General features: G+C 43.5%; 1 protein-coding gene across 8 annotated transcripts in view; it reads right to left on the bottom strand.

Annotated features, from left to right (window-relative positions):
- The window catches only part of foxp2 (forkhead box P2), a 67068-nt gene that overhangs the window by 22860 nt on the left and 16525 nt on the right, over positions 1-27683 (bottom strand). For 4 of the 8 annotated variants that reach the window (XM_061269147.1, XM_061269146.1, XM_061269145.1 and 1 more), the window contains exons 4-5: positions 14510-14699; positions 3805-3894 (exon numbers count right to left, since the gene is read on the bottom strand). In XM_061269147.1, coding sequence (XP_061125131.1) covers positions 3805-3894; positions 14510-14686 — 267 coding nt within the window. In that variant the 5' untranslated portion in view covers positions 14687-14699. Of the gene's footprint in view, positions 1-3804; positions 3895-14509; positions 14700-21090; positions 21376-27683 lie in introns of those variants that run through there. The other 4 variants (XM_061269149.1, XM_061269152.1, XM_061269144.1 and 1 more) reach the window with 3 other exon arrangements.

The raw sequence follows: 27683 nt of genomic DNA, 5'->3' as shown, positions 1-27683 counted from the left end.
TAACTCGTTTATTGCGGCCATGTATCTTCTGTCACAAGGTAAATTTGTTGCCGCTACATCAAAGGTCTGAGATACTTTTTTTTTTTTCCCACCTCCTCCCTTTTCCTCCCTCTCGCCAAACGCAGCGACACAGCGCCTCGGGGTTGCATTTCAACTCCTTTTGCATCACAATGATGAACCTGCTCTGTCCTCGCAATTTACCAAACTTGTCCTGTAGCTACGAAAAGAGGAAAGGGGGGAGGAGGGGAAAAAGAAATCTTGTTTTCTAGTTATAAAAGCAGTTGTGTTTGACTTGAAATGTGCTGACGCTTCCCGCTCGCTGGCTTAGAGTCAACACAAGTTTTGCTCATGAATACATGATATTTTTCCCACTTTTCGAAAAGCACGGCCTTGAGCTGTGATCACTATTTTCAGACGCAACCCGGGGGCTATTCATACATGTAAATGTAACATCTTTTTGGGGGGGTGGGTGGGGCTACGCTGATGTCAGCTAACCTGCTCTCATCAACACTTTTTTTTTTTTTTTTTTTTTTTAAATCACACGTGCAGGTTCTAGAGGTGTCAAACTCATTTTTGTCACGGGCCGCATAGTAATCATAGTTATGATTGTCGATGTTTTCTATATATGGTATAGGCTACAAAAATCTGATGAATAATGAGTTTTGAAATCAGAGACTAAAAAAAAATGGCAATAAAAGACAAAAATTTGAAAGTGAAGACAATTTGTAATTTTCTTTTATCATTTTTTATATATATGATAGATTTTTATAATTTTTAAAACGTTTTAAGCTATTCTTTCTTTAAAGTGAAGACAATTTTGTAATTTTAGTCATGACACAAAGTGTCAATGAGTTTTAAAATCAGAGATTAGTAAAAAGTGTTTAAACAAATGGCAATAAAAATGATAACAATTTGAAAGTGAAGACAATTTGTAATTTTCTTTTATAATTTTTTATATATATTATATTTTTTTATCATTTTTGAAAAAATGTAAGCTATTGTAAGTGAAGACAATTTGTAATTTTAGTCATGACACAAAGTCAATGCTACATTTGTCTTTGCTGGGCCAGATAACATGATGTGGCGGACCGCATCTGGCCCCCGGGCCTCGGGTTCGACACCTGTTGATTTTATTGGGCTCCAAATTGGGCTACTTCCACATCCCTATAAAGTTTAGCCAAGCTACTTTGTCTCCAGCGGTCTTGGCTGGGCTTCCATCCGCGTGAGGATGCATTATGTACACGACAACGAAACTGTCACCACGCGCCGGGCCTGCGTAATCCTCCCTTTCTTTATTTGCGTTTCAAATGTCAGAGTCAAAAAAAAAAAAAAAAAAAACCTTTCCCGGGGACGAGTGGAAGAAGAAGAGCAGGGCCTTGAAAGCAGCATGGCAACGGCAGGCGAGGGATTTACGGGGAGAAATAGGTGTTTATTGAGCGTTCCCGTGGGCTTACCGAGTAATAATAGACCTGTCACATTACGCAAATGTGCACAAGGCGAGCTTGGCGTGTTTGTATGTGTGTTTGTTTCTTTGTGCGGCGCCGACGCCAGAGCGCCATCATCAACTCCTGCCAGCGAGCGGATAGAATTAGTCAGGCGAGAGCGACTTTAGCCGCTAATACGGGTAATTAAAACCGCAAGCCGAGACACTTAGATGCTTGTGTACTAAATAATTTACATGCCGTGATCTATGGATCATTTCCCTCACTTAAATACTAAAGATTGGCCAACGAGAAGAAGGAAGACGGCAGAGGATTTATCGGTAAAGCGGCGTGTCATGCTAATATTAATCCATTTCCGACTTTCTGCTGTGTTAATCATACACGGGGATCAACGCGCGTGCTGAAAAACACGTTGCCATTGGAAAAGAAGAAGCTAATAAAATATTGCACTGTCGAACACGCGGTCGTATAATCCCGTATATGGGAACAAATGGGGGTTGAACATTTTGGAAGAATTCTTTATTTTCCCCTTAATATTGCAATTATGATAGTCGATTAATTTTTATGACATTAAAAAAAATCTGTATTGAAAAATAATAATATACCGTATTTTCCGGACTATAAGGCGCACCTTCAATGAATGGCCCATTTTAAAACTTTGTCCTTATATAAGGCGCACCGGACTATAAGGCGCACCATTAATGCATCACGTCAGATTTTTAATCCAAATCAAATCATTCTCCATTTTATCTTTTTTATTTCAACTTCAGACGCAACAAATGACTTTATAATCACAAAATAATGATCCATAGTCTTTTTGATTCATGATTCCTAGTCTTCAGCGGGCCACTTATGATTGATTTCATCACACAATGCTTTGGGCCAGTTTAAATTTAAGAATTTGGTCCATATATAAGGCGGACTGGACTATAAGTGTCAGCTTTTGAGAAATTTTTAAGTTTTTAGGTGCGCCTTACAGTCCGGAAAATACGGTAATAAATATTTTTTATACATTATTTTGCTTTTATTTATATGTGTTACTTGCAGCCATACAAGATCCAGTTGTAAAAAATAAAATGAAGAAATAAAAAAAAGTGAAAACAACAATCACGCTGCTGTTTCACTTCGGCAATAAAAGTATTACCGATAGAAAATGTCACCAGGATTGCATCCCGATTCAAATGGCTCTTGCCACAATGTTCTTAATGGAGACTTTTTGGAGGCGGGAGACGGCAATGTTAATAAAGGCAGGATCAACAGTTGGATTAGTGACGGCCGAGGACAAACCCGCGATTCATATTGATTCTTATCGCCAACACCAGGCAAGGATGGAGTAAGCAAATGTAAATATTCAATATTTACCTTCTCGGGCTGTTATTAGAGGCTCGGACAGGGCCCGGCTGGTATCATGCACCCACAACACTCCCTTTCAATATTGTCTCTTCACTACATGTGTGTCTATTTGTAGACTCGTATCCACGAATCCTAACAATAAATTCAAGTGCAACAATAAGACATCTGTTTCCAAATCATAACGAGATTAGCACTCCCGATATGCACGACTGAGACGTATCTTCTCGTAATTAAGAACGCGGGGGTGTGACACCAAAGGTGTCGCCATTGGTAGACTGTGAAAACATCGTTGAATGATGCTAACGCTAATTAGCCCCTCAATGAGGTCACGTCTAGGCTACATTCAAACTTTCGTGAATTTGATTCGTTAAGGTAGACGATTATGAAAAATGATATCAAAAATAGTCCAGTGAAGTTCCTTGAGCGCAACGAGGACCGCGCTAACGCTAGCTAAGGTACCGCTAGGTGTCGATGCGACGTGTTAATGTGTACATAAGTGTGACAGGAGCGGAAGCAAGTGTGACCTTTTCCAAATCACTGACAACGGGAATACACGGCTCGGAGTCAAGACGGTAAATTAGTCTTGACAAGTGAAAATGACGCCCGGGTAAAATTAGCAGGCTGCAAACTACTAGCATGGCTAGCAAGGCGTCTTTTCTTCAGTGTCACCTTTGACCACAATTAGTCAGTTCAAAGTCAACAAAGCGTTACTTTTTTTCCAGCGTAACACCGGTATCGACAACTCGACGGGTACCCCGATACCCGATTTTGGTTTTACACTTCAAATCTGCTCCGATTGTGAGTTTTTCATATGCCGACGACGAGCTTACTGCAGAACGTCACTCGTCGGCTTTTTGGATTCTGTGACAGATCCGAGGGATTGCGTGGGCCAAATCAAACACACTTGTGGAAGGAAGGGAGGGAATCTTTTGGGAAAGGGAGTAGGGGGGGGAGGTGGGGGTATGTATTATGGATAGACTTAAGGAGATTAGACAGGGAGCTGCTTTACCTGCAGTGGACGATGCTTGTCCTGGCTCTTTGGAGATTTCAGGCCACAGCCTGGCTGCTGCAAGAGTAATTGCCTCGCTGCTTGTAGGGCCTGCAAAAAAAAAAAAAAAATAGACAAAAAAACATGACGGAAAGAAATCTGATCAAGAGGATACGGGGGCGGCGGTTTAAATAAACAAGGAGGCATCAGTCGAATTGACCCGTCTAGTGCGCTCTCGACTGAAATGCCCACTTCTCTCTCGGCGTGTTACCGCCTCATTTGCATATTCATAATAGCAACTTGAAATCGAGGTAGCGCCACGTGAAGTGTCCCCGGGAGCTGTAATTAAAGTTGACAAAAATCAACATTGGATTGGGAATGAATTAAGGAGCAGGCCTGGTTCTATTCCATGAGCGTTAAAGCGACGTTCATTTTCCTTGGCTCTATTAGCGAGTGCGTATGAACATTAACGTGATTATTTTGATACTTAATGGGCCTTAAAGTTTTTGTTAGAGGATGCCGTTAATACTTGAACTATTATTGTTAATACGCACCGCGTAGTAGAATGAAGGAATACAAACGTTCCGAGGACAGGCAGGCATCAACGTTACGGGTTGGGAGGACACGAATGAAAAGTTCTTGGGAAATATACAGTAGCTAGCTGCGTGCCGGTATCCATGACGACGGCTGCATATGACGCGGCTTCGCCAGCAGTCGGGAACGGTGTTTGAACAAGAACATTGAGATCCAGAGCAAATACAAGCAGGAGGAGGAGGAAAAAAAAAAAGTTGCCATGCTTATGGCCCCTCGAGGGAATGTCGACACCATGATCAATTCTGGAAGGACAGAGTTGGGTGTCTGCACAAGAGGAGCCAGACTCAAGTAAACAAACACTTTAGTCAGGAACTGGGTCCTAAATGCATTGATCAGTCTCCTTGCCAGGGGTAATGTGGAGCCTCCTAAAAATGGACTACGAAATAAATACAAAACCAGAAAGAAAAATGCAAGGAGAGAAAAGTCACTATTATTATTATTAGAAAATTATTAAATGACATTATAGAGCATATATTAAAAATGATTAAATTAAGGTCAATATATGAAAGCCTTATATCCAAGTCATTATGTGTCACTCCACAGAGGGGGGGGGGAAAAAAAAAATCACACAACAGGACAAAATGCATAAAGAGAAGTCATCAAAAAAAAAAGTGGACAAAAACATACCAGCTGTCTATTTAAACCAGGTTGCTATGCACAAAAAAAAAAATTGACAATGGCCTTTTATTAATGCACACAATGCGACACATTCTTGAGAATGACAACGTGAGCTTGGCAGACAGAGAAGGAGCGGGTGGGGGGGGGGGGGGGGAGTGAAGAGGCTGCTGCTATATAAATAACAAAGCACTCAGAGGCATATTTGATGTTGATATCTATCACTGAGGTTGGAAAAATAAATAAGAGGAGAGGAAAATAACAGGGCGACCGAGAGCGTGACACGAGGATCCTAATGAAAATAAGATTCGGCCCAAATGGAACTGCTGTAATTGGTTTCAGATAGTGAGGTCGAGAGAAAGGCGATACAGGCGAGTATTATGCGAGGGAGGAGGGAAAAAAAAAAACGGGACGGAGAAACAAGAATGTTTACACAGACATTCCAGGGCTACATTAATAGGCATGCACAGATCACCGGAGAAGCAAAACACCGGCAGAGCAGGCGGGTGGGGTGCTTTTTAAAAAAAATAAAAAAATAATAATACATCATTCTGTTTAGAGTCCATAGAGAGCAAGGTAATAAGGAGCGCCGATCACAATGCACCTTTGTAAAGGAGCATGCAAAGACCTTAAACAAGCATGAAAGACATTAGCAGAGCAGGCAGGACCGAGCCCAGAAAGCATTACAAATCTGAAGATTGCTTTGCTTATTGTGTGTGGAGGATCAGCGAGGCGAGCCGTGCGTGGAGGTGTTTTTGCGCGTGTGTACACAAGGAATAAGCCATCCGCTAAGAATGTCACTCTTTCAAATCCACCTGGAGACCCGGGCGCGGTATGCAGCCGTGACATCCGAATTGGATATGTCGGAAGAGCTGTGACATTGTGTTTGGACAGCGCAGATCACTTCCTGCCCTGACGCCACGGTGGGACTTGGCGTTATGAGCGGGGATGCGCCGGGGCGGAGATATTGGAGGGGCCACGCAGGTGGGCTCAAAACAGATGTTTGGTAGAGGGAGTAAAAGGCTCGCTGTTCGACACGCCGGGCCGCGGGCCAGAACGACCGCAGTCGGGCCGACGGCGTCGGCTGCACATGCGCGCATATTTCGGAACGTCATTTCTGAGGCCAAAATGAAAAACAATTGCAAAAGGTTCCCGTCAGGCCGGATTGGACCCGGCGACCGGGCAGGTTTGGGCCCCCGCCCCGTATATTTGACACCAGCCCCATTTCCTATCATTAATCCACAGCGAACATCTGAAAGATGCTGGACTGGAAAATAAACATATCATCTGCGTGCGGCGGGTAAGAGGTCGTTCCCGACTCCCTCACCCTCTCCCCCCTTATATCCACATCTCACCTTATTCATTTCTTCCACTCATCTCCTCTGCCACTCTGAGGCTGCTGCTTGTTTATTGATTCTCTAGATTAAGAATTCCTTGGGTGGAGGATTGTAACACACAAGCATCAAATTATTTTGGGCTGTGCTTATTTGCCTTTGCCTTGCATCTATTTGGCCTGCGTCTGTAGACAATTATGCCTAGCCAGACCCCAGACTCAGGTGCTAATAATGAAGGACAAATAGAATCATATGTGTAAACTTCCCCCACTGATGAAAATTTATATTAACTTTCTGCCACAGTAAACAGAGCCGCATAGCTACACACTCCCGGGAGGATTGACAAGATGAATTTGCTCGCTCCAAACACCGGGAAGAAAGCAAAGTACCGTATAGGCGGAGGAGGGAGGGGAGGGGAGGGGGGGAGCATCGGCGTGCAACTCGTACTTCATTTTTCACCGCAAAACAAGAGTCTACTTTGTCCATCTGTCGATGATGTATTTAAAACTACCGTAATTTTCGGACTATAAGTCGCGTTTTTTTTCATAGTTTGGGTGGGGGGGGCGACTTATACTCAGGAGCGACTTACATACATACATATATATGTTGTTTTTCAATTTTTTGGGCATTTTATGGCTGGTGCGACTTATACTCTGGTGCGACTTATAGTCCGAAAATTACGGTATATAAAACAGTGGACACTATTTTTTTATAACTAATAATACATTTATAATTGATTTTATTTCATTTTTTGTTTTTTATATAATTATAAAATCCTCTTTTTTTCCCGCTGCAAATGACTTGAGCAAAAGTCTTTACTTTCACCTGGGCTCTATCACTACAGATAAGGTGACAGCAAGCTTTCAGCGGCGCTCTTTATCTAGCGCCACTCTTAGGGAAAGTCCTTTTCGGAGGCCCCGACAGCTGAGAGCTTCCACAATTGTGCTATCACAAAGAGACAGGCAGGAAGTAAAATGGAGAGCGAGGCAGAATAGAATAGAATAGAGCTGCTTGTGTTGTATCGCGTGAGTGATGGACAGTGTGGAAGGTCAAGTGTTGCTCTCTTTTGTACTAATGTTGGCTTTTTTTTTTCAGAAGGCGTACAAGTTGAGATGTTGTGGTCAGAAGAACTCCAAAAAAATATCCAGCTTTGGTACCAATAAACCTAAAACTCAAAATGAACTCCGCGTCGGAGCACTCACAATCTTTGGAAGACTCAAAAGTTGTTTTACCAAGGACAACTTACGGGTCAATAGTACGAGTCTGTCTGGTTCTGGAGAGCTCGGGTTAAGCGGCGGGTGTAAAGTGTCACCCGATTGGCGGGGTCGATTAAAATCGTCCGACCTCAAACTGAAAGCGAGCTCGCTGCGTTGCAAAAACAAGCTAGTAGCGCTCAAGCTAGCCAAATGAGCAGCAGCGCTTCTGTTTTCATTCTCCAAGAAAGTCCTAAGCTCATATTCATTTCTCCCGCTAGCTAATCTCATTTCTAATCTTTTTTTCTCCCCCAATCTATTTCTTTCCATCCTACCTGGCTGCCGGATATTCCAATTACAACGGCGTGCCTTTGACCTTTAAGTGAGAACGTAGAAGCTAGCGTTATCTACCTTCCACTCTGACGCCCAACGTCTATCCATCATCGGAGAAAGGGAGTCGTCGTGGCTACAGAGTGTGACCGAGAGACTTTTTTTTTGTCTCGGTGATGAAAATGTAACAATGTGTTAGGTGTGGGAATACATCCAAGCGGAGAAGAAATGCTTTCATGCGCCGCCAGAGCGACTGAGTCCTAAACAGCCAAAAGCTGGGCGAGAACGAGCAAGAGTGAGCACAGTCCCACTTGTCTTGTTCCATCCCCATCGGGCCGCCCTTTTCCAAAGGGCTAATCTGCATCTTTCATTGAATCAAGAATGGAAATTTGCAAGAAATGCTTCTTTTTCAATTTCATGCTGAAGTAGCTCAAGTTAGTGGATGTAATTTCGCCTAACAAGAAAACGTATCACTCGGTTGCACACTGTGCAAGGAACAGGCTTCCTTTCAGATTCCTTTTTTTTTTTATCCTCCCCATTTCCCGAGCTTTGATGAATGTGCCAAAAGCATGATCGCTCCATCATAGCACTCCATGCAAAGACAGAACAATTATATTAAGAAGTAAAACCACTGGGGGAAAGTTGTACGAAAAACGTACTCGGTTTGAAATCGGAAAAAAACTCCAACCTGACTTCTTGTGCGCTCAAATTCTAATCTGAGAATAGAAACAAGCAACACGTTGGCTAAATTTTCCTCTAAATCAAATCAATTTGAATATAGCGCCAAAACAATAGCATCGAAGCTAATGTATATTTATCATGTAAAGCTCTGATAACAATGCACACGCAGAGACAATCAAAACTCGGCCAGATACGACAGACTTGGTATCAGCTTAGTCAAGCTTGAAGTGCGGCCCCGAGTCCCCACAAAGCGCCTTTCTGCATATGCTCACTTTTATCGAGGCGGAACAAGCAAGCCTGAAGTTTTCCCTCCGTTGATAAATAAGCAGTGGTTAAGACGAGGATCCATTTGATTCTGCTTCATCCAAGCTGGGAAAAGAAACAACAGCGAGTCATTTTGGTAAATAGAGCTGCCGTATGAATAAATATGTTCCGAAAAATGGCCGCTGGAGGAGAGCCGGCGCTAAGTAACACGTCAGTCTAGTCGCCTTGAATTCCCCGTGGCGTGACGCTTATTTACTGCATTTGGATGAGAGGCTGTACTTCATATGTACGCACACACACGGCGCTTGGAAGCAATGCATAACAAAAAAGAGCAGCTCGCCGGTCGTATTACAAGTGCAAACATCTTGGGAGGAAGCTAGAAAGCTCTATTCAGGGGATGAAAGTAAGCAGAAAGTGTTAAGTAAAAAAAAAACCTTGATACCTGGAATCTGATACCTGGGCGAATTAGATAAAGAGGAGTGCAATGTCATGAACGATGCTCCTATTCCCTTGCATGTCGCCTTCTTAGCCAGATTTGAAGTCATAGCAGGGAGAAGAGAGGTGGGAGGCGGGAAGGGGTGGCGGGGGGGTTACGCACAACAAACCGTCGGTTTCGGAGACTGATTTGTTACTATTCATGGCTAAAGCGGAGAGGAACTGTAATACTAGACATGCTTGTTAAATTCACAACACTCCAAAGCTGCCTTCTAGCAAATCCTGTCTTTTGCTTGTCAGCTTAAGACACTCGGCTATATGCATATGTTGGATTTTTTTTTAAGCTCTGTTAAATGGATAGTGGTGCCGTGGCCTATCAAATGACTGTAAGCCATTTAGGGGGAGGGAGGGGGGAGGAAGGGGAATCATTTCGGGGGGGGGGGGGGGGGAAGCAAGCATTATATGCATCACAAGACGTTTTTGCCATTTTACGTCCAAATATCGATGAACACTCCATCCTGCCGTATTACCGGAATGGCAACAAACAATGCCCGTTTTGAAGATCGGCCATTCACCACCCAGGGCAAATAAATTATCGTGGAGACTATTGAGCTTCGATTATTGGCGCAGTGGACTTATAGATCCGCCGGACCATTTATTTCCCAGCGCTAAAGCGGGCCAGTTAGGGAGGCGTAAAAGGAAATGAGTTGTGAAGTGACCATTGATCCCGCCCGCCGTGCAGGTTGGTCAGCAGTGTGACCGTTGGATGGCTGCTTTTTATTGACACTCAGGTGGTTAACCCTGGCCAAGTTCATTTGTCAAGGACTGTGTTGACGTCCCCGGTAGTGTTGTAAACAAAGAAGTGGTTTTGTAAAAAAAAGAAAAAAGTCCTGTCTTCTGCATACAAAACCATCTGTGCAGTGGGCTCAGACTAATGACTGGAAGTCGAATGTATCCTACTGGGATTCAATTACTGCATTTGCTATTGTCTTTGGAACTGCAGGTAGGTTCAACCTCGGGGTTTAAAAATAAATAAATAATAATTTGCTTCCAGATGTTTCAATCCTAACCAAATACACTCTCGCTAGTACAATAAAAGATAATACCACGCGTATCTCGATACGGTTGGACGACGATTCATTTGAAAGTGGAACGATTCGATTCGATTCGATTCAACGGGATTACGATGACGATACGGGATGGCGATGATGTTTCTTCTCATTTTAAAAAACGAAGAAACCCGGTTACTGTCAATCTGGAAGAGATGATCCCTAACTCGATATATTCTCAAGTGCAACGATTTGATTCGGTTTGATTCGATTTGCTTTTCACACACCTCCCCAAGCTTACGTACAAGTGGGGACCTCGGGCGAAATAAAACAAAACTTTTCTCCAAAGTCACGGTCTTGCAAACTCAACGAACATCTACGTCGGTCCCGAGCGATATTTACGATGAACTCATACCTTTTGCAGCAGCCTCTGACTACTTGAGCAGAAAAATCCCATAAGTGTTTATTTCCAGCAGATTTCACTCCATCTCTCTTGCTTTTAATGCCCTCTTCTCCATTCCTCCCTTGTCTCCCTTTCAAGCCTCAATGCCTGACATTTCGCCACGCTCTCCAGAGACTCCCGTACCAAATGGAGTTACTGGGAGAGCGCCACTGTAAATTTCAGGAGGCCACGTGTAATGTGCCTTAAACAGAGATGGACAGGCCGGGGTTGGAGAATAAAAAATAGACGGCGGGCATCTTCGGAGATAGTCGAATAATGCCGTGTTTTGTCTGGGGAAGGCCATGCAAACAGTCGCCTTGCTGTCATTCACATTCACAATATATCTTTAGTGTCATCGCAAAGGCGGGGGGAGTAGGGGGGGGGGAGTACAGGCGTATATGTCAGCGGCCTGTATGTACTCTCCTGTGGGGACTGTCTAGCGATAGCTGGCCTGGAAAGAAAAATGGCTTCCATTGTAAATACGTCGGACACAGAAAGTGTCCGGGGCAATAATTTTACAAAGACGTATGTGGCTTGCCTTTTCACGGCTTTTTGAAGACGCCTGCTTATGAAATGGAACATATTTCAGGTGGAGGTCTTTCTCCTGTCCCGAGAGCTGATTGATGTACCAAAGCCGGGGCCGACGGTGTCTTATTTACACAGTGGAGTGAGGCAATCTCAGGCCTTAAAGATAAACCTAATGAGCTTCTTTGTGTAAGGGTGCAAATGAGACGCCGGGTCCCCCTCCTCCCCCCCTTTTGCGTTCCCTTTCGCATCCAAAGGGGACAGTCTGGGTGATTAGGCCTTTAAATTATGCTCAAGGGCAAAGCACAGATTTGCATCTTATGTGTGTGTTCTGGTAAAAAGAAGAGAATGAGAAAGAAAGGCAGGTGAAGGGCGGAAAGATGCTTGAGGCTTATTTGTGAGAGGTGACAAGACTGAAACAATGCTTGTCAGCGGTTTTGTCTACCCCCCCAGATTTACCCTACAAAAAAAAAAAAAAGTTATATGAAGCTGAAGTCATTATGTTACATTTTGAATCTGCCCCCAAAACTTGACAAATTAGCCATCACCTGCTGTCAAAATTCCTCCTCCTGACCATTTCCCGCCCGCTAAACAATTTGGACGGCAGGTTAATTGCCGTCACCGCCGACTTGGACCTGGCGGTCGTTAAAAATGGGAAAGTAGCACTTATTGTCAGATAGATGAATGGTAAACAAGTAGCAGCTGAGTTCTACCAGCTGTTAAGTAGGACGCTGACTCAAATGACTGACCACAATATAGGCCAAGACCCAGACTGAGGAGGGGCGGTATTCCCCGATCCGGTATCGGCTCATCAATCCTGATTACCAAAGTAATCAACTAACAGCCTCTTCATCTTGATCTCCAAATTCCAAGATCAATGCTCGCATATTCATAAAGGGGGGGGGGCCCGTTGCATTATGACAACGTTCGCGGTCAATGAATCGATCGGGTGGATTACATTATTGCAATTTTTTTTTTTTCCGAGTGGCAATTAGTGGCGAGCAACATTCATCATTTGCGTCCGTGCGTTTCCGCGGCTGGCAAATTGCAATCAGATAAAGTAGGAATCTAATCGCTGATCTGAAATCAAATTAGATCTATTTAGTGGTGAAACCCCCGCCGGGCAAATCCGATAGTGGACACCGTGCTTATTATTCATACATATACACTACCGTTCAAAGGTTTGGGGTCACAAAATGGTTTGGGTGACCCCAAACTTTTAAACGGTAGTGTAAATATTATTATAATAAAATATTATGAATTAAATATTATAAATGATATCTTATATGTGTATGAGATTATATATAATCTATGAATATAAATACCGTAATTTTCGGACTATAAATCGCGTTTTTTTTCATAGTTTGGGTGGGGGGGCGACTTATACTCAGGAGCGACTTCTATACATATATATGTTTTTTTCACTTTTTTGGGCATTTTATGGCTGGGGCGACTTATACTCCGGTGCGACTTATAGTCCGAAAATTACGGTATACATATGTTATAAGATTTTCTACACAGAAGATTATATATATAATCTATAAATAATTATCTAAATAAATATATACACTACCGTTCAAAAGTTTGGGATCACCCAAACAATTTTGTGACCCCAAACATTTGAACGGTATATAAAAAATATATATATATTTTATTTAAATATTCCCCAGATTGCACAAATTTATGTTGGTGTGCAAAATCATTCAAGTGATAAATATTCCAAGTTGGTGATCTGTGTCCTACAAGGCGTTTGGTCCAATCTGAAGCGCGAGACCTTAAGATGCTGCTTTTCTAATTATAGCTGCAGGTGGTATTTGGGAAGCTGCTAGGTAATGGCGCAACCCAGAGGGACAGGGAAGGGGAGAATTCATCAGTGCTTATTATTAATCATCCCTCCAGCAGCGTGATGAGAGACTGCAGCTTCCTATACCCAGCGGACCACTCAATGTCATGGTAAATCTGGGAGGGAAAATTACAGCCTTCCTTTAAAACAGACTCATGGATATGGGATTTTTTTTTTTTCCATCCTGACAAACACTTGAACGCTTGCGTGCATGCTGTCATTCACTCACGTGTGAACTCCTTCCAAGGAAACAGCGCCAGAACGCAAGCCTCCGTCTTTTTTGTCTGAAGCGCTGGACCTCGTTGTGTATGTGTGTGAGGATTTTAAAAAGCCTCCAGAGACCTGTTAGCTGGACTGCTCATTTTAATGTGTCTGTTTCTGGCTTGGAAGAAGAAGGCCTGGCCTCTTTTTTTTTTTTCTGTCACACATCCACATTTAAAACTAAAACTTTGCTCGACCTCGACCAGGTGTGTGTACCGACGGCGTGGTGAGAAATGACGGCCACCGGGAATGGCCGCTGGGGTGTTGTGGCAGGCGTGGAGGATGGGTCACGGGTGGGACGGAGAGAGAGAGAGAGGGGGAAGCCTGCTGGACATGCTTCATTTTGCTAGACTGACCCCCAGCAGCCTGCAAACATACACCACCATGGGGCTTCAGCTGCTTCCAACAACATATTTACCCACAACTGCTATGAAAATGACCAGCAAAGCAAAAGAGGACACACCACGGTGAAACCGACGGCGTTGCCCCACAACTTCATCGCCCGCTGCTCTTTTCGGCAAACTGTCAAAGCCATCATTCACCATGAAGAGACACAAGAGGCACTTGACTCGTTTACTCCGCCGGCGCCTGACTTTCAAAAATACCCCCAAACTCCGCTCGTTCGTGCACTCGCAAAAAAAAAAATGGCGTGGAGGACAATGAAGCAAAACTAAAAACAAAAAATATTCTTTTTAAAAATATATCATTTTTATTTTAATTGTTTGTATTTATATATTTAGTTTGATTTTATTATATATATATAATAAAATAAAAATAAATTGATATCTCTATATACATAGTATACATATACATTTATAGACTTAGTTTATGCCTACATGAACAGTTTAAAGGCGTCACTGCTACTCTGTCGAGGCACGAGGCCCTCTAGTGGTCACTCAGCAGCCATGACACACGCGCAAGACTCTCTGTGGCGCTCCGACACACACTCCCACACTCCCATACGCATTCCCCAAAAATAGTATTTTTAAATCAAATCAGACTCATCAATTTGTGAATCCCATCAAAAGCGAGCACATTAAAGAAGTCCAAAAGGAGACGCGGAGGTGATGGAGAGAAGGGGGGGGGGGGTATAAAGCAGAGCGAGCAAGCAAGCGGGAAGGGGGGAGGAGGTAAGGGGGGGGGGGTGCGAAACAACTTACCTGCTGTTGTTGCAGATGCAGCAGCTCGACTGTGCTTACTTCGCTGCTGCTGGTGTCACCAGCGCTTGATCTCCCATCTCTACTGCCAGCCTCTAATTGGCTGCTGCTTAGGGTGCTCATTCCATTTTGACTCATTGAACTGTTGCTTATTGTCTGTGTGGCCGACTCCTGCATCATCACGATTTAAAACCTAGAAGTGATTAAGAGGCACCGGTTAGGGCTCTTTTACATTTCGAACCCATCCAACCCCCTATATATATATTTTTTTTAATGCAGCCATTATTCTCAGCCCCCCTTCTGCAAATTAAAGCATTTAAAGAAGAGGGAGGGGAGGGGGGAGGGAGGGGGATGCAGGAGACGCAATTATGCATTCATTGTGTAAATGAAGCAGTACAAAGATGCACGTCCTGGTTCTATTTGACAAGGGAGCGAGGGGGGGGGGGGGTAACTAAATGCGGTTTATATGCACTCCAGACATAAATTAAAGATTCAAGAAGTTGCATGACCAACGCCACATTAAATAAAAAAAGGATCATTTGTGGAAATAAAGGCATGCGGGGGATAATTACGCCACGATTAAAACATACGTCGTCTTTACGACAGGCCATATTGTCCATCTTGACCCGACAGGATTTTTTTTGTGAAGAAGTGAAGTGGGCTAATGACGCAAACGCTCATCATGTCCAATAACAATTTAGGAAGGAAGAAGAGGAGGCGGAGCCAAACCACAACACGCCGAACTACTTTAGCCCAAATATGAGCCCAAATCATTCAACCTCTAATAACAGAAAATAAAATGTTCGCAATTAGAGTCGCCCTTAAGAGGCTTTTGCACATTTGAGAGAAAAAAAAAATACAATTAAGTTGAGCTTTTCAAGGGATTCCATCTATCTAAAATGGAGCAGGAAGGAGCAAAAGAAAGGAAATGAATTTATCAGGACGATCATTAATGATTGTGCTAAAAACAGCATAAATTATGCATATTAGCTCCTCTCCCTCTCTAGTAATAAATGTTTTATCATTTCTTTTTCTCCCCCCTCGCTACCTTCGCAGAGGACATCACTCAACACTCTCCCTGTCAAGAAATATTTGCACAAATGTGCACGCCTAAACATGTCACCCTTGGAACAGAACCTATTTCAATTCACTTTCAAACGAAAGGAGGAATGAGTGGTGCCATTGCTTGTGTCATGATCTTCTCTGGCCTAGTAAATTCGCTTTTAATGGCGCTGTGCAAATGTCCTTTAGTGTGTGTGTGTGTGTGTGTGTTTGACGAGAGGCTGATAGAGGACAGGTCTTAAAGGATGTCCACAGCCAGGATAAACAGGATCCGGGCGGAAAAGAACAAACAGGACTGAGCTGTTACACAGAGCAGGGCGACAGCTGCCTGGGACACAAGCAAACAGGGAAGAGGCCCGCTTGTGAACAAACAGGCCCCTGTTTAACACGGATGGAGGGAAGAAAGACGCCATGGGAGGGGCGGAGGAGGGGGGTACAATGTGACATCCAATCCGGAGATGAATCTAAGACGAAGAAAGTCAAGGCTGCAGCCGAGATCAGCCGGCTAATAAGTATTCAAATTAGGCATAAATTTTACATGGCCGATGTTTAAAATATTCAGAGAAAGACTGTCTGATTGCCTTTACTACCATTTTATGAACATTCTAATGGAGCCTGCGTCTCTGCTTTTTTGTCCTTCTCGGACTGCAGGAAAACAGACAAAGAAATGAGAGCCGGGGAAAAAAAAAGTCAAAACAAACAACTGCCACCCCCACACACCTTCGGAAAAAAAAAAAAAAAAAAGAAATCAGCGTAATGACAATGCAGATGTATGCAAAGTGTATTCGCGGAGATCAAATGCCGCTTTAACCTTAATGACAGCGGCGAGATAAATTAATTAGCCGTCTAAAAGGCGGCATTCAAAACTGCCAATTAAAGTGTCAATTAGAAACACAGCCGAGCTGCCATGATGAGCGGGTTGGCTAGACACACACACACACACACACACACACACACACACTGGAGGGTGAGTGAAAGTTTACACAGCACCCACAGGTCACCATGCACACTTGACCAAAAAACGGTTAGAAAAAATCCCGTCTAAAATCTGGCTAAATAGTGACAACTTCTGCAACTCAAATGTCAATTTTTTTTTTTTTGCATTCCATACCTCACTACTATACCGCCCTGAGTAAACATTGACTGTTGATCTCCTCCGTAAGGAATCTGTAGGGAAGCACCTGCCGGGAGAAGTGCCACAATCCGGGCAAAGCAATTCAAGCTCCTCCATCTTTGTTTGCAAGCTCTAAAAGCCCTTAATGTAGCCTCATTACCTGGCCTGTCTGCCGCTCTATCATGTGCGGTAAACACACACCATGACACCGAGCCATCCATCTCGCAGGCACGCACAGCTGTCTTCTGTCCACCGCTGACACACACACACACACACACACATGCACAACAAGGCCGACACCGGTTCGGTTCAAAATTCATCATCGCCGCATCTCTATCGGGAAGCTTCAAAAAAATATTTTCCCAGATTGATTCACATTCCAGGTGGTATTTTTTTTTCTTCCCTCCCTCCCTCCCTCCCTCCCTCCCTATTCACCGCAAAAATATTAAGAAATATAATAGAAATTACATTTCACACTCTAGTGGCTCCTCATCAAGCGGAGATACGGTCACCATTTGGAATCATCACGCATTGTGTGCTTGAGTGAAATTAATTCATCATTGCCATAAGTTACTACGCATAGCAAATAAAGTAGGCAAGGGCAAAAGGCGTCTATATTCAATAATTTAGATTGGCCAATAAATCAAAATGCCACATCGGTGCAGACGGGGAAATAAAGTCGTGACCATGGATTAAATCTACAAATCAAAAAAAAAAGAGCACAAAAAAAGTTGTAAATTGATGTCTTGGACAAATCCTGCATAATGATCCAACCTAGGCTTGTATTTTTTTTTTTTTTTAACAAGCGGACACCAGCAGCGGGGGTAAAAAAAAAAAGCCCAGATGAAGTCAGGCACACCAGGCAGGCAGCCGTGCCTTAAAAGCTTCCTTTTTGGCACTACGGGGCCACCATAAAAGAGCATTAATGACTCCCTCTTATAAACCTGTGTATGCTAATGGCTTCTGCTCTCAGATAGAGGAATTTCAAAAGTGCTTTAGATTGAGAATAAAAAAAAAAAAAAAAAAAAGGTGTGAGGGGTGGAGAAGGAGGCGTGAGGAAAATCATATTTACAAAATCAGAAATGAGGCCAAATGAAAAGAGATGAATATGAATAATGGACTTTTCCCGGGATTAACATTATTCAAAGCAACAGAATCAAATGTGCTTATCTGCTGTCCAATGAGCCCCCACGTCGACAAAAAAAACGCCGTTCGCGTTTCAATTCTTCATTTGAGCTGGCAATAAATTGTCGCTCGGTGATAGCACACATTCACTCAAGAGTGTCCCCAACTTAATTCTCGTCTATTTACAATAAGGAGATGAGACGGAAGAAGATAAAAGGACGACTTTCTTTGCCACTGTGGCCATGAATGGACCGCCCGTGTATGAATATGAGTGTGTCGTGTGTGTGTGAGTTTGTGGGAAGAAAAGACGAGCAGAGGGAATTGTGTCAAGAACACAATGTCTCCTTACAATTCAATGTATAAGGGAGATGTATTATAAAAGAAAAAAAATGCTTTTTCATACTTGCTATCCAATTACAGGTCAGCGAAAAAAAAAAAGCGAAGGAATTGATTAAAATATGCTTTCATTTTTTTTCCAAGAGGTCGTCAAGTATGGACAGCCCCTGCCTGCCTGCCTGCGCCGTAGTGGGGGCGAGCGAGACAAGTGACGAAAGCCCATCAGTCAGCTCTCATTTGCATATTTGCCAATTGCATTAATTAACTCGGCCCACCTAATCAGGGCTAATTGACCTATAAAAAAAAAGGAGGGGGGGGGGGAGCACTCATTGTCTGGTCCAATCATCTTTACCACGAGTCGAGGAGGTGCGGCGGAGAGAGCCGAGCGCTTCCGTTTAAAAGCACCGGAGCTGCTTTTAAGACAGGACGGACTTTTACGCAGCCGGCTGGAGACATATCTCATTGTGACGTTTGCAGTTATTTCTGCTTGATTAGGGCCATTATGACCCCCCCCCCCTCCTCCGCCTCTGATTGATGTCGTCATTCCCCCTCAGCAGTCCTGCATCGATAGATCTTAATGAATTGGTAAATAAGGGTGAAGATTGCGCTTGACAACGGCGAAATACTCCTCATTCATAGCAGATAAGATTTATGTAAGCAATTAGGGACGTAAAAAAAGGGGCTGGGTAGGAGGGGGGCGGAGGGTTGATTTTATCCAAGGAAAAAAAAAGTCCCATCCAAATAGGACATGGGCATTCCTCGACTTAACACCGGCTTAGTCACACTTCTTTCATGCTCGGCTGGGGACTTTGGAAGCGCTCAGGGGGAGATGCGAGAAATTAATTTTGGAGCAAAATAATCATAATAAAATATACACAAGCAAACAGAAAATCAACTGACAAGTTGGTGATTTAAAAAAAGATATACATATTGTAACCAGCAAGGCATTTTTTTTTTTAAAAGCTGTCAATAACCAGGCTCGGAGTGAGCAAGAGTGAGCAGAGGTGGAAAAATGGAAGCGGGAGTGATACGGGAGCCTTTCGCCCCCCCCCCCCCCCTACCCCGCCCCTTCCAACAAGCATATGCAAATGAGGCCCATGCTGCTTAACTGCATCATTTATGTGGATAATAGCGGCATCATCATTACGGCAAATCAAATTAAATTACATCACAATTAGCATAACAAAGTGATTGGCTCAACTTTCAAAACAAATACGCCGGCTCGGCATAATGAACGCCGTTAATTGGCCGAGCCGCCGATGCTAAATAAAACACCGAGGTAAACACGTGCTCTAGTTAAATCATCGCCAACGTATATTTTGGAACAAATGAACGCAGCCGGCCGGGCCGGGCCGGGCCGGGCCGGGCGGCGGCGGGAAAAGTGAATATCGCCGGGGGGATTTGCGACTCCCAATGTGTAGCATTTAATTTTATTGCGGCGGAGAAGCTATTACAGGCGAGACTCTGGAGAACAATGTAAATTATCTGCCTTCAAAATAGACTTTGGCCAATTCTCCATGTGAACTAATCACATAGCTCATTATGCATTAGGGTATTAAATGATGAAGAGGAGCCCCCTTTCGCATTCCTGCACAATGAAATGTTAATCTGGTGCCCACCGTCGCCCAATCGCACGCCTCGCCTGCCCGGGCTCACTCGCTCGGTCGGCCTCATCAATATTTTAGTCAACAAATTATCCGACACTTGTCTTTGATAACAATAATTAGCGCCTCGCCCCCGTGATCAGTCTTGTGACCTCTTCAGACTAAACATCTGCTCCTCAAGAGTTTGCTTATTTTCTTTGTCCACATCTGATTAATATTGCACTACCATCGTGTGTGTGTGTGTGTGTGTGCCCTTTAATTGTCTTGTGGCGTCTTGTTGGATTAAAAGTAGCACATCTGGAAGTGAACCCCACCCCCCCTCCCCTCACGGACCCCAACTCCCGCCCCCCCCCCCAACCCCTCTGTTAGCACAATTATAAAATCAACACATGCAGCAATTGGTCAGAACTAATTAAGCAGCAAAGTTACACAGCCAGCAGCAAGTTGAGGATGGATGACAGCAGATTGATGGATGGATGGATGGATGACTTTTTTTTTTTGGTACCTTCAAAGTGAGGAGAGCAGAGGTCTCGCCTCGGCCGCCACCGCCGCCGCCGAGGGCTCAAAAGCGAGTCGAACGGTGTCACCGCGTGCGGAGAGGCAACACTATCTGTGTCATCACTCCAGCCGTGTTTATGGGGGGGAGATGGCATCATAAACAAGCCAGCTCCAACCCCCCCCCCCACTTTCCCCAACCACAAACCAGCTCCCGCCCCAACTCCTCCACTCTCTCTCTCTTGCCACCTCACCAGCAATATGCCATTCATGTAAATCACCATTAGAAAAAAGGAAAAAAGAATCAGAACAGACCTCTCTTCTCCTGCCAATCATTTCCTGTTGTCACCACAGCAATTACCAAGCAGACCCCCCCAACACAAAATTTAAACTGATATACCTCGCCACACTTGGAAATAATTAGCCCATCATTTATTTTTATTAAACATGCTGATAAAATATAGAGTTATTAGAAAAAAAAGAACTTTTCTTTTGGACTAGGGACCAAATAGTGTGAAAGGGGGTCGGTCGGCGGCTCTTCCCCCTTTCGCCAGCCGACTCGCTCTAATCGCACGCTCTCTCACCGCGGCTCCGACAACCATTGTGCGTGCACACACGCATCTGCAAGCGGACCGGCGCGCAGCTCGCCTCTCCAAAACCCCCGACCGGGAGACGAGGACAACCCGCAAAAAAGGCTTTTATTTCTAACACAGGTATGTGTCATCTTTCTTTTCTTCTGGAATGTCAAGAAAAAGGGGGGGACGAGCAATTAGGCAAGCCGCGCTCCGATCCTGGCGACCACAAAGCGCCGCTTGCTGTGTGAGAAGATAGAGAGGCTGTGACCTTACCTTTTAAGACAAGAGTGCCGGAGAAATCCACTCCCCCCGATAGGGAAACATTTGCAAAATGGAACGTGGGGGTGGAAAAAAAAAAGCCACAAGGGGGGGAAAAAAAAAAAAAGTAGTGATAATAAAAATAAAAAGTAGTGGAAACTAGCTGAGATGTTCTATGAGGAGCATCATCGGTGAGGTATTTACAGTAAAAGTGGAGAGCGGAGAACCTCACGTCGGAGAGACACTTGCCGTTTGAGTGCCGTCTAATTAAAACAAGTCAGGCAGCCCCACTGGATTGTTTTGACGCCCGAGGACCAATAGTACACAAAAACCAGCGGCTTGATCGTGCAGGGGGGGGGGGGGGGGGGGGGGCGTAGCGAGGATAGGGGCGGGGGGTGACGGGAGTTGGCAGAGGAATTGTTTGGGACAAGAAGGGGGGGCGAGGAAGGCGTCCTCTGCTCATTGACGGCTCTTTTAGTCTTTTTTTTTTCCTCACAATGAACCCTGACACTGATATGTTATCACGTCCAAATAGCGCAAAACAAAAGCCTCGGCTGTCAAGGAAAACACAGCCGTGTCATTTCTCCAAAAAGCATGATGATGAAATCCAGATACTTTAAGGAAAAAAAATGATAAGACATTTCTGGTTGAGGATGTAACAACTTTTTTCTCTTTTGCTATCTTCTTCTGCATGGTGCAGATGTTTTGCTTGTAGTTGCTCCGGGAATCTACTGGAGGAAAAAGCCTGCCCGGCCGGGTCTCCCCCCAAGAGAGCCCAGCACAAAGCCCCCCAGTCTGGGCGCAGCAGATGCAGAACGAGCGTCCATCTGCCACCATCTCGCTGAGAGATTTCCTTTTCACACTCAAGTCGCGCATAATCCAATCCGATTCGAAAATGACAACGGAACTGTTTTCTTTTTTTTTCAAAACAGCACAGGGGTGGATTTATTTAGGGGAAGACGTAGCGGGGTAAAGACCACTTGAACTCGCGGCGCGTTAGCTCGGCTGGAGCATATTTCAACCGTATGATATCATTATTATGATGCTAACTATGAATTTCAATTCCTCCGTGTCGACTTCAGGCGCCTTCGGGCTACTTTGAATTTGCTCAGAGTGCAAAAAAAAAAAAAAGACAAACAAGAGGCCTGAGAAATGTCGACTTGACTAGGGGAATGCAGAGTTGTACAGATCTGTGACAATTGTGCCTCCACCCCGGAGTTATTTATTCCCTTTGTCTCTTCTTGCAGTGCTTTTCTGCTGCCAAGGTCAACAGAGACAAACAGGCCCACCAGCGTCTTGATGTGGTGGCAGCCGAGTAGGGAGAGGAGAAAGACAGTTTAAAAAAAAAAAAAAAGGGGGGGGGGGGTGCAGACTTGTGTAAGTGGGTGCAGTTGGAGGTAGGGGGGGGGTCTTGGCAGCAGCTGGCTACAAAGCCCGCCAAGAGCAACAGCAGTGTGATGACGCCTTCCATCCATTGCTGTTTTCTATGGTTCCCAATGGGTGCAAGGAGAGTGCAGTACTGAGTTGGGACCAGCAGGGGTGCTGTTGGTTAACTCGCAACTTAGGTTGAGCGTTTTTGAAAAATAATGTCATTGCAATTTTTTTCCCCTCTCTCAGTATTGCGATGTAATATTTATTAATATTTTCAATTTTTTTTAATTAATCATTTGAATTATTATTTGATCTATTTTTATATATGATTTCAAATTATTTTATTAATGATGTTATTTAAGTATTTTTTTTTTAAATCCCCAAAAATCAAACCATATCAGCTTTTTCTATTCAACTATAGCTTTGCTCTTACACTAAAATAAAGACAAATAAATAATGAATAAATAATACAGAATGGGCGTTTGGTCTCCACCCTCACATTTAAAAAAAGTGTGTTGAAGTGGTCTGTTTGAATACGCTCAACAGCTTTTGGGCAACTCGCCTAAAATTATAGCAAGATGTTTTCAACGACACAAACATTAAAAAAGAAACGTATTCATCAACCACGTTCATTCATTGCCACATGAATGTTCCACAAAGCACAATTCAGGGACCACTTAGTCCCGAGCCAAATAATGCATAATGAGGGGGCGTGGCTATTTAAATCCCGGCCAGTGTTGATCACATGATATGTTGCTTATGGCCAGAGAGCACAGACCATTAAAGAACGATGATTATGTAAGTGCTCGTCAGGCTGCAGCGTTTTAATTTACCGTACTTAAAGCAGCCACGTATCCATGGCAACTCGCTTTGCCCTATTCAGAAATCCCCTAATGAAATGCCTATTAAGTGGCTGATAATGACAGCATCCAAATATATTTGCATATGTATTTCACAGGGGAGGAGCCCCCAACCTGCCCCCCCTCCTTCCTGAAAGAGAGCAATTAAGTGAAGAAAGCAGATTTTGACTGACTGTTTTGTTTAAATTATTATTGAATGACCACACTATTCTTTTTGGAGATTAAAAAAATGTGGCAATGCTGCTTTTTCCTCTGAGAGCCTTCGCACGTAACTTCCATTTGCGGACTTTGGCCCGGAGCCCAACAGGACATCCCTGAGAGACTCGTGACTGAATATCAACAGAAGGAATTCAAGTACCGTATTTTCCGGACTATAAGGCGCACCTAAAAACCTAAAATTTTCTCCAAAGCCGACAGTGCGCCTTATAGTCCGGTGCGCCTTATATATGGACCAAATTCCTAAATTTAAACTGGCCCAAAGCATTGTGTCATGAAATCAATCATAAGTGGCCTGCTGAAGACTATGAATCATGAATCAAAAAGACTATGGATCATTATTTTGTGATTATAAAGTAATTTGTTGCGTCTGAAGTTGAAATAAAAAAGATAAAATGGAGAATGATTTGATTTGGATTGATAATCTGACATGATGTATTAATGGTGCGCCTTATAGTCCGGTGCGCCTTATATAAGGACAAAGTTTTAAAATAGGCCATTCATTGAAGGTGCGCCTTATAGTCCGGTGCGCCTTATAGTCCGGAAAATACGGTATACATTACGGCTAACAAATTTCAGAATAAAAATTGAAACGACGCGAGTCAGACAGTTCAAGCTGACCGCTCTCCCGAAACGACACTCGAGGTTAAATTAGATGTACATAACGCATCGCTCGGAACGGGCATTTGAATTTCAGAACTCGCTCGAAATCAAAGACGGCGCTGAGCTGGGAAAAAATTTACATAAGCAAGTGAAGCTCACAGCAGTTTACCTGCTCGGCGGCACAGTGGAATTAGATGAAAGACTTGGCAGACAACATCCCGCCCTTTCCCCACCGCCATAGATATTATCATAAACGAAGAGATGACTTCCGACGTTGTTTTGTTTCCCCGCGCTGAAACCGTCCCGGCGAGGAATCTGAGAGACGTTTGTGATGTGTTACGCTCCAGTGGAGGTCAAAGGAGAACAACACCTGCGGATTCCCACCAAAACCTGCTCTCACAAGACAGCGGGGTCATACTGCTTTTTAAATATTTTAAAAAGCCACACTTTGCGGGCCACATAAAAGGATGTGCCGGGCCGTATCTGGTCCCCAAGCTTTATGTTTGCCACCTATGGTTTAAGAAGTACCGTATTGTCCGGACTATAAGGCGCACCGGACTATAAGGCGCACCTTCAATGAATGGCCCATTTTAAAACTTTGTCCATATATAAGGAGCACCGGACTATAAGGCGCACCATTAATCATGTCAGATTTGTAATCCAAATCAAATCATTCTCCATTTTATCTTTTTTATTTCAACTTCAGATGCAACAAATGACTTTATAATCACAAAATAAGGATCCATAGTCTTTTTGATTCATGATTCCTAGTCTTCAGCGGGCCACTTATGATTGATTTCATCACACAATGCTATGGGCCAGTTTAAATTCAGGAATTTGGTCCATATATAAGGCGCACTGGACTATAAGGCGCACTGTCGGCTTTTGAGAAAATTTTAGGTTTTTAGGTGCGCCTTATAGTCCGGAAAATACGGTACCCTCAACCTCCAAATGACATCATCATGCCATATATCTCCAACGCAAGATCTTTGATAGATAAAATGGACAATTTGGAATGACTGGAAGTCGCCACGAAATTGTGTGACATATTCCGCCACTACTTAGCGGATTCCGAACACAGCAATGCACATGAAACTACTGTCGAGGATGTGCAGTTGCTGATCATGCTGTCAGCATAGAATCATTGAATTTGAATGTCGATAACTAATTCCATATGCCGGACATTAAAATAATCGTAATAAATCAACGGGCACTAAATAACTTGCTGTGGCCGTCTTTGCAAAGGGGAGGGGGGGTGACAGCGTGGCAATCCATTCATGGTGACAGACTAGACTGAAAAAAAAAATCATTCATAAAAAAATAAAAAAATTCCAGAAGATTAAACTGATTATTCGGCTGTTTTTAACGCTAGCGTTTGGCTAATCCAAAGCTAATTTTTACGAGATTTACATCTGGATGTCATTGATGGCGTGGAAGCGAGCCCACTGGAGGCCACGATAACCCTCCAAGTCCCTCCCTTCAACTTTTTTCGGACTTCCGCTGAAATGACACACATCAAAATGTTTTCATCGTGCTGTCACCCAGACACGAGGAGAAGATATAAGCGTTGCAGACACAGACGGAGCGATGGCGATAAATAAGACGGCACAGCTGCACGGCTCAGGGACAAAGAAGCGGACTTTTTTTTGGGGGGGGGGGGGGGGGAAAGGCCTTCATTCTTGACACCAGCGTGGGAGTTTATGGGCACCTCTCAAGTGACCAGCTACATCTGGCCCGTCTAAGTGGGCTGTCTAATAAATGGCACACTTTCCCAATGATCGTCCGTTTCAAAGCGCTAGCCACATGTGTCCGTTTACACCGTAGAACAGTTATTTTCCGGAAAAAAAAAAAGGAAGTTAAAGTTTTCCCCTGCTAGGAATTTGTTCATATTATTGCGGATGATGTTGCTTGACTTCCGAATTTTAAAACAATTTTCGTCCTACTTTTATTATATAATTAAATTGTTATAATTATATGTATTAAATGTTATAAAATTAAAAATTTTAATTAATTGAAAAAAAAAAAGAAAGAATTCACTTCACCCAAGTAGCTTGTTTGTAACTCAAATGTTGGCCCACAACAAAAACAAAAATTGACCAAAAAACAACCACCAGCCAATACCACCAAAACGACACAAAATACTTTTTCATTTGACTTTTTGGGGTGTCATGAAGTTCAACCAAAATTTCCAAAGTTGCTTGCAGCCGTTCAACAGCCCCCCAACCCCCACGCCTAACTCGAAATGTATTTTCCAAATGAAAATAAACGGAGTCCGACCGGTTCCAGGCAGTCTTACTCGGGAATATGAGATCAAATAAAGGCTTCCGTGGAGGCTGAAAAGGAGAAATGAAATGGCTTCTGAAGAGACATGTAGCCAGTAATAAAATTACTCCTTTATATCTTCCTAAACAGCATGGAGTGGGCCAGTGTGGGAGGGGCTACACTTTGCTCAAAGACAAGTACGCAAGTGGCAATTTCTCCTTCAGGCCGAGATTCCCCCATACAATTGTCGGCAGCAATTTTCCCCCAGCAACTATTTCGGCAACAAGTTAAACGAAAGTTTCACTTTGACCGCACGCCGCTGAAAAGGTTCGCCAAAGTGGAACGGCGAAAAACGATTTAGAAGCTTTTTCAACCAAATGAAAGCCGGCGCAGTTGACCACCGTGTCACACGAACAGACGACCATCTCGGGATGGGAAAATGGCAGCGCTTTGAAAATTGCTTTGACGTCGCGGCTATTCCATTAGCCAGGTATTTACAACAAAAATCCTCTTTTGCTTAAATTCAAGTATTTGATTTGTATGCCTAAATAGATGTGGATGTGGACTATACTGTATTAAAAAGAATTTTCAATTGGAGAGAATACATTATAATTCATTTTACAGTGGCCATTAAACCTTGGGGGGAAAAAAAAAAAGCTTTGCAACAAAGATTGAGCCACTTATCAGAGCGACTCACTGCCATTAAAAGCTGTCCATGTTCAATGCGCTGAGTGGCAAAAAAGCAATCGCTGATGACTTTGAAAATAGGACTAAATGTACAATTTAGCAAAAAAAAAAAAACGTTGAAGGCGAGCGGGGATTTCAGCGTATCAAAAAGGTTGCGAGTGTTCGGAAGCCAGTGCCGAAAGGAAGGCTGTAAATCGGGGACTTAAAAAAAAAAAAAAAAAAATTAACATATCAATCGAGAGGTTCGGGCTTAAGTGTACAAAAATATCTTCAAGGCATTTTAATTGAAAAATAAATAGAAAACTTTCTCGTATGCTCCTTTTAGACATTTTTTATCAAATGTATTTATTATATTATATTTATTATTATTTATTATTATTCTAAACGTGTAAATCTTTCACGACAAACTCGCCCAACTTCAATAACTACACCTAACCCAACGCAGCTCGGCTCACTGGAAACAACTCGAAGTTACGAGCTATACGGCAACGTCATTAACGTTCCCTCCACGCTGGTTTCTGACCCCTCATCAAAGTGCGTCGGCATGTATACGGGAAGACAGATGGCAAAGGGGATGTTTCCGGCGGCTTAAAAGTACCCTGCAAATAT

This window comes from Syngnathus typhle, linkage group LG21, assembly GCF_033458585.1.
Source record: "Syngnathus typhle isolate RoL2023-S1 ecotype Sweden linkage group LG21, RoL_Styp_1.0, whole genome shotgun sequence".
NCBI lineage: Eukaryota > Metazoa > Chordata > Actinopteri > Syngnathiformes > Syngnathidae > Syngnathus > Syngnathus typhle.
The sequence above is the reverse complement of the archived record's forward strand: the minus strand, read 5'-3'. Positions and strand labels throughout refer to the sequence as shown.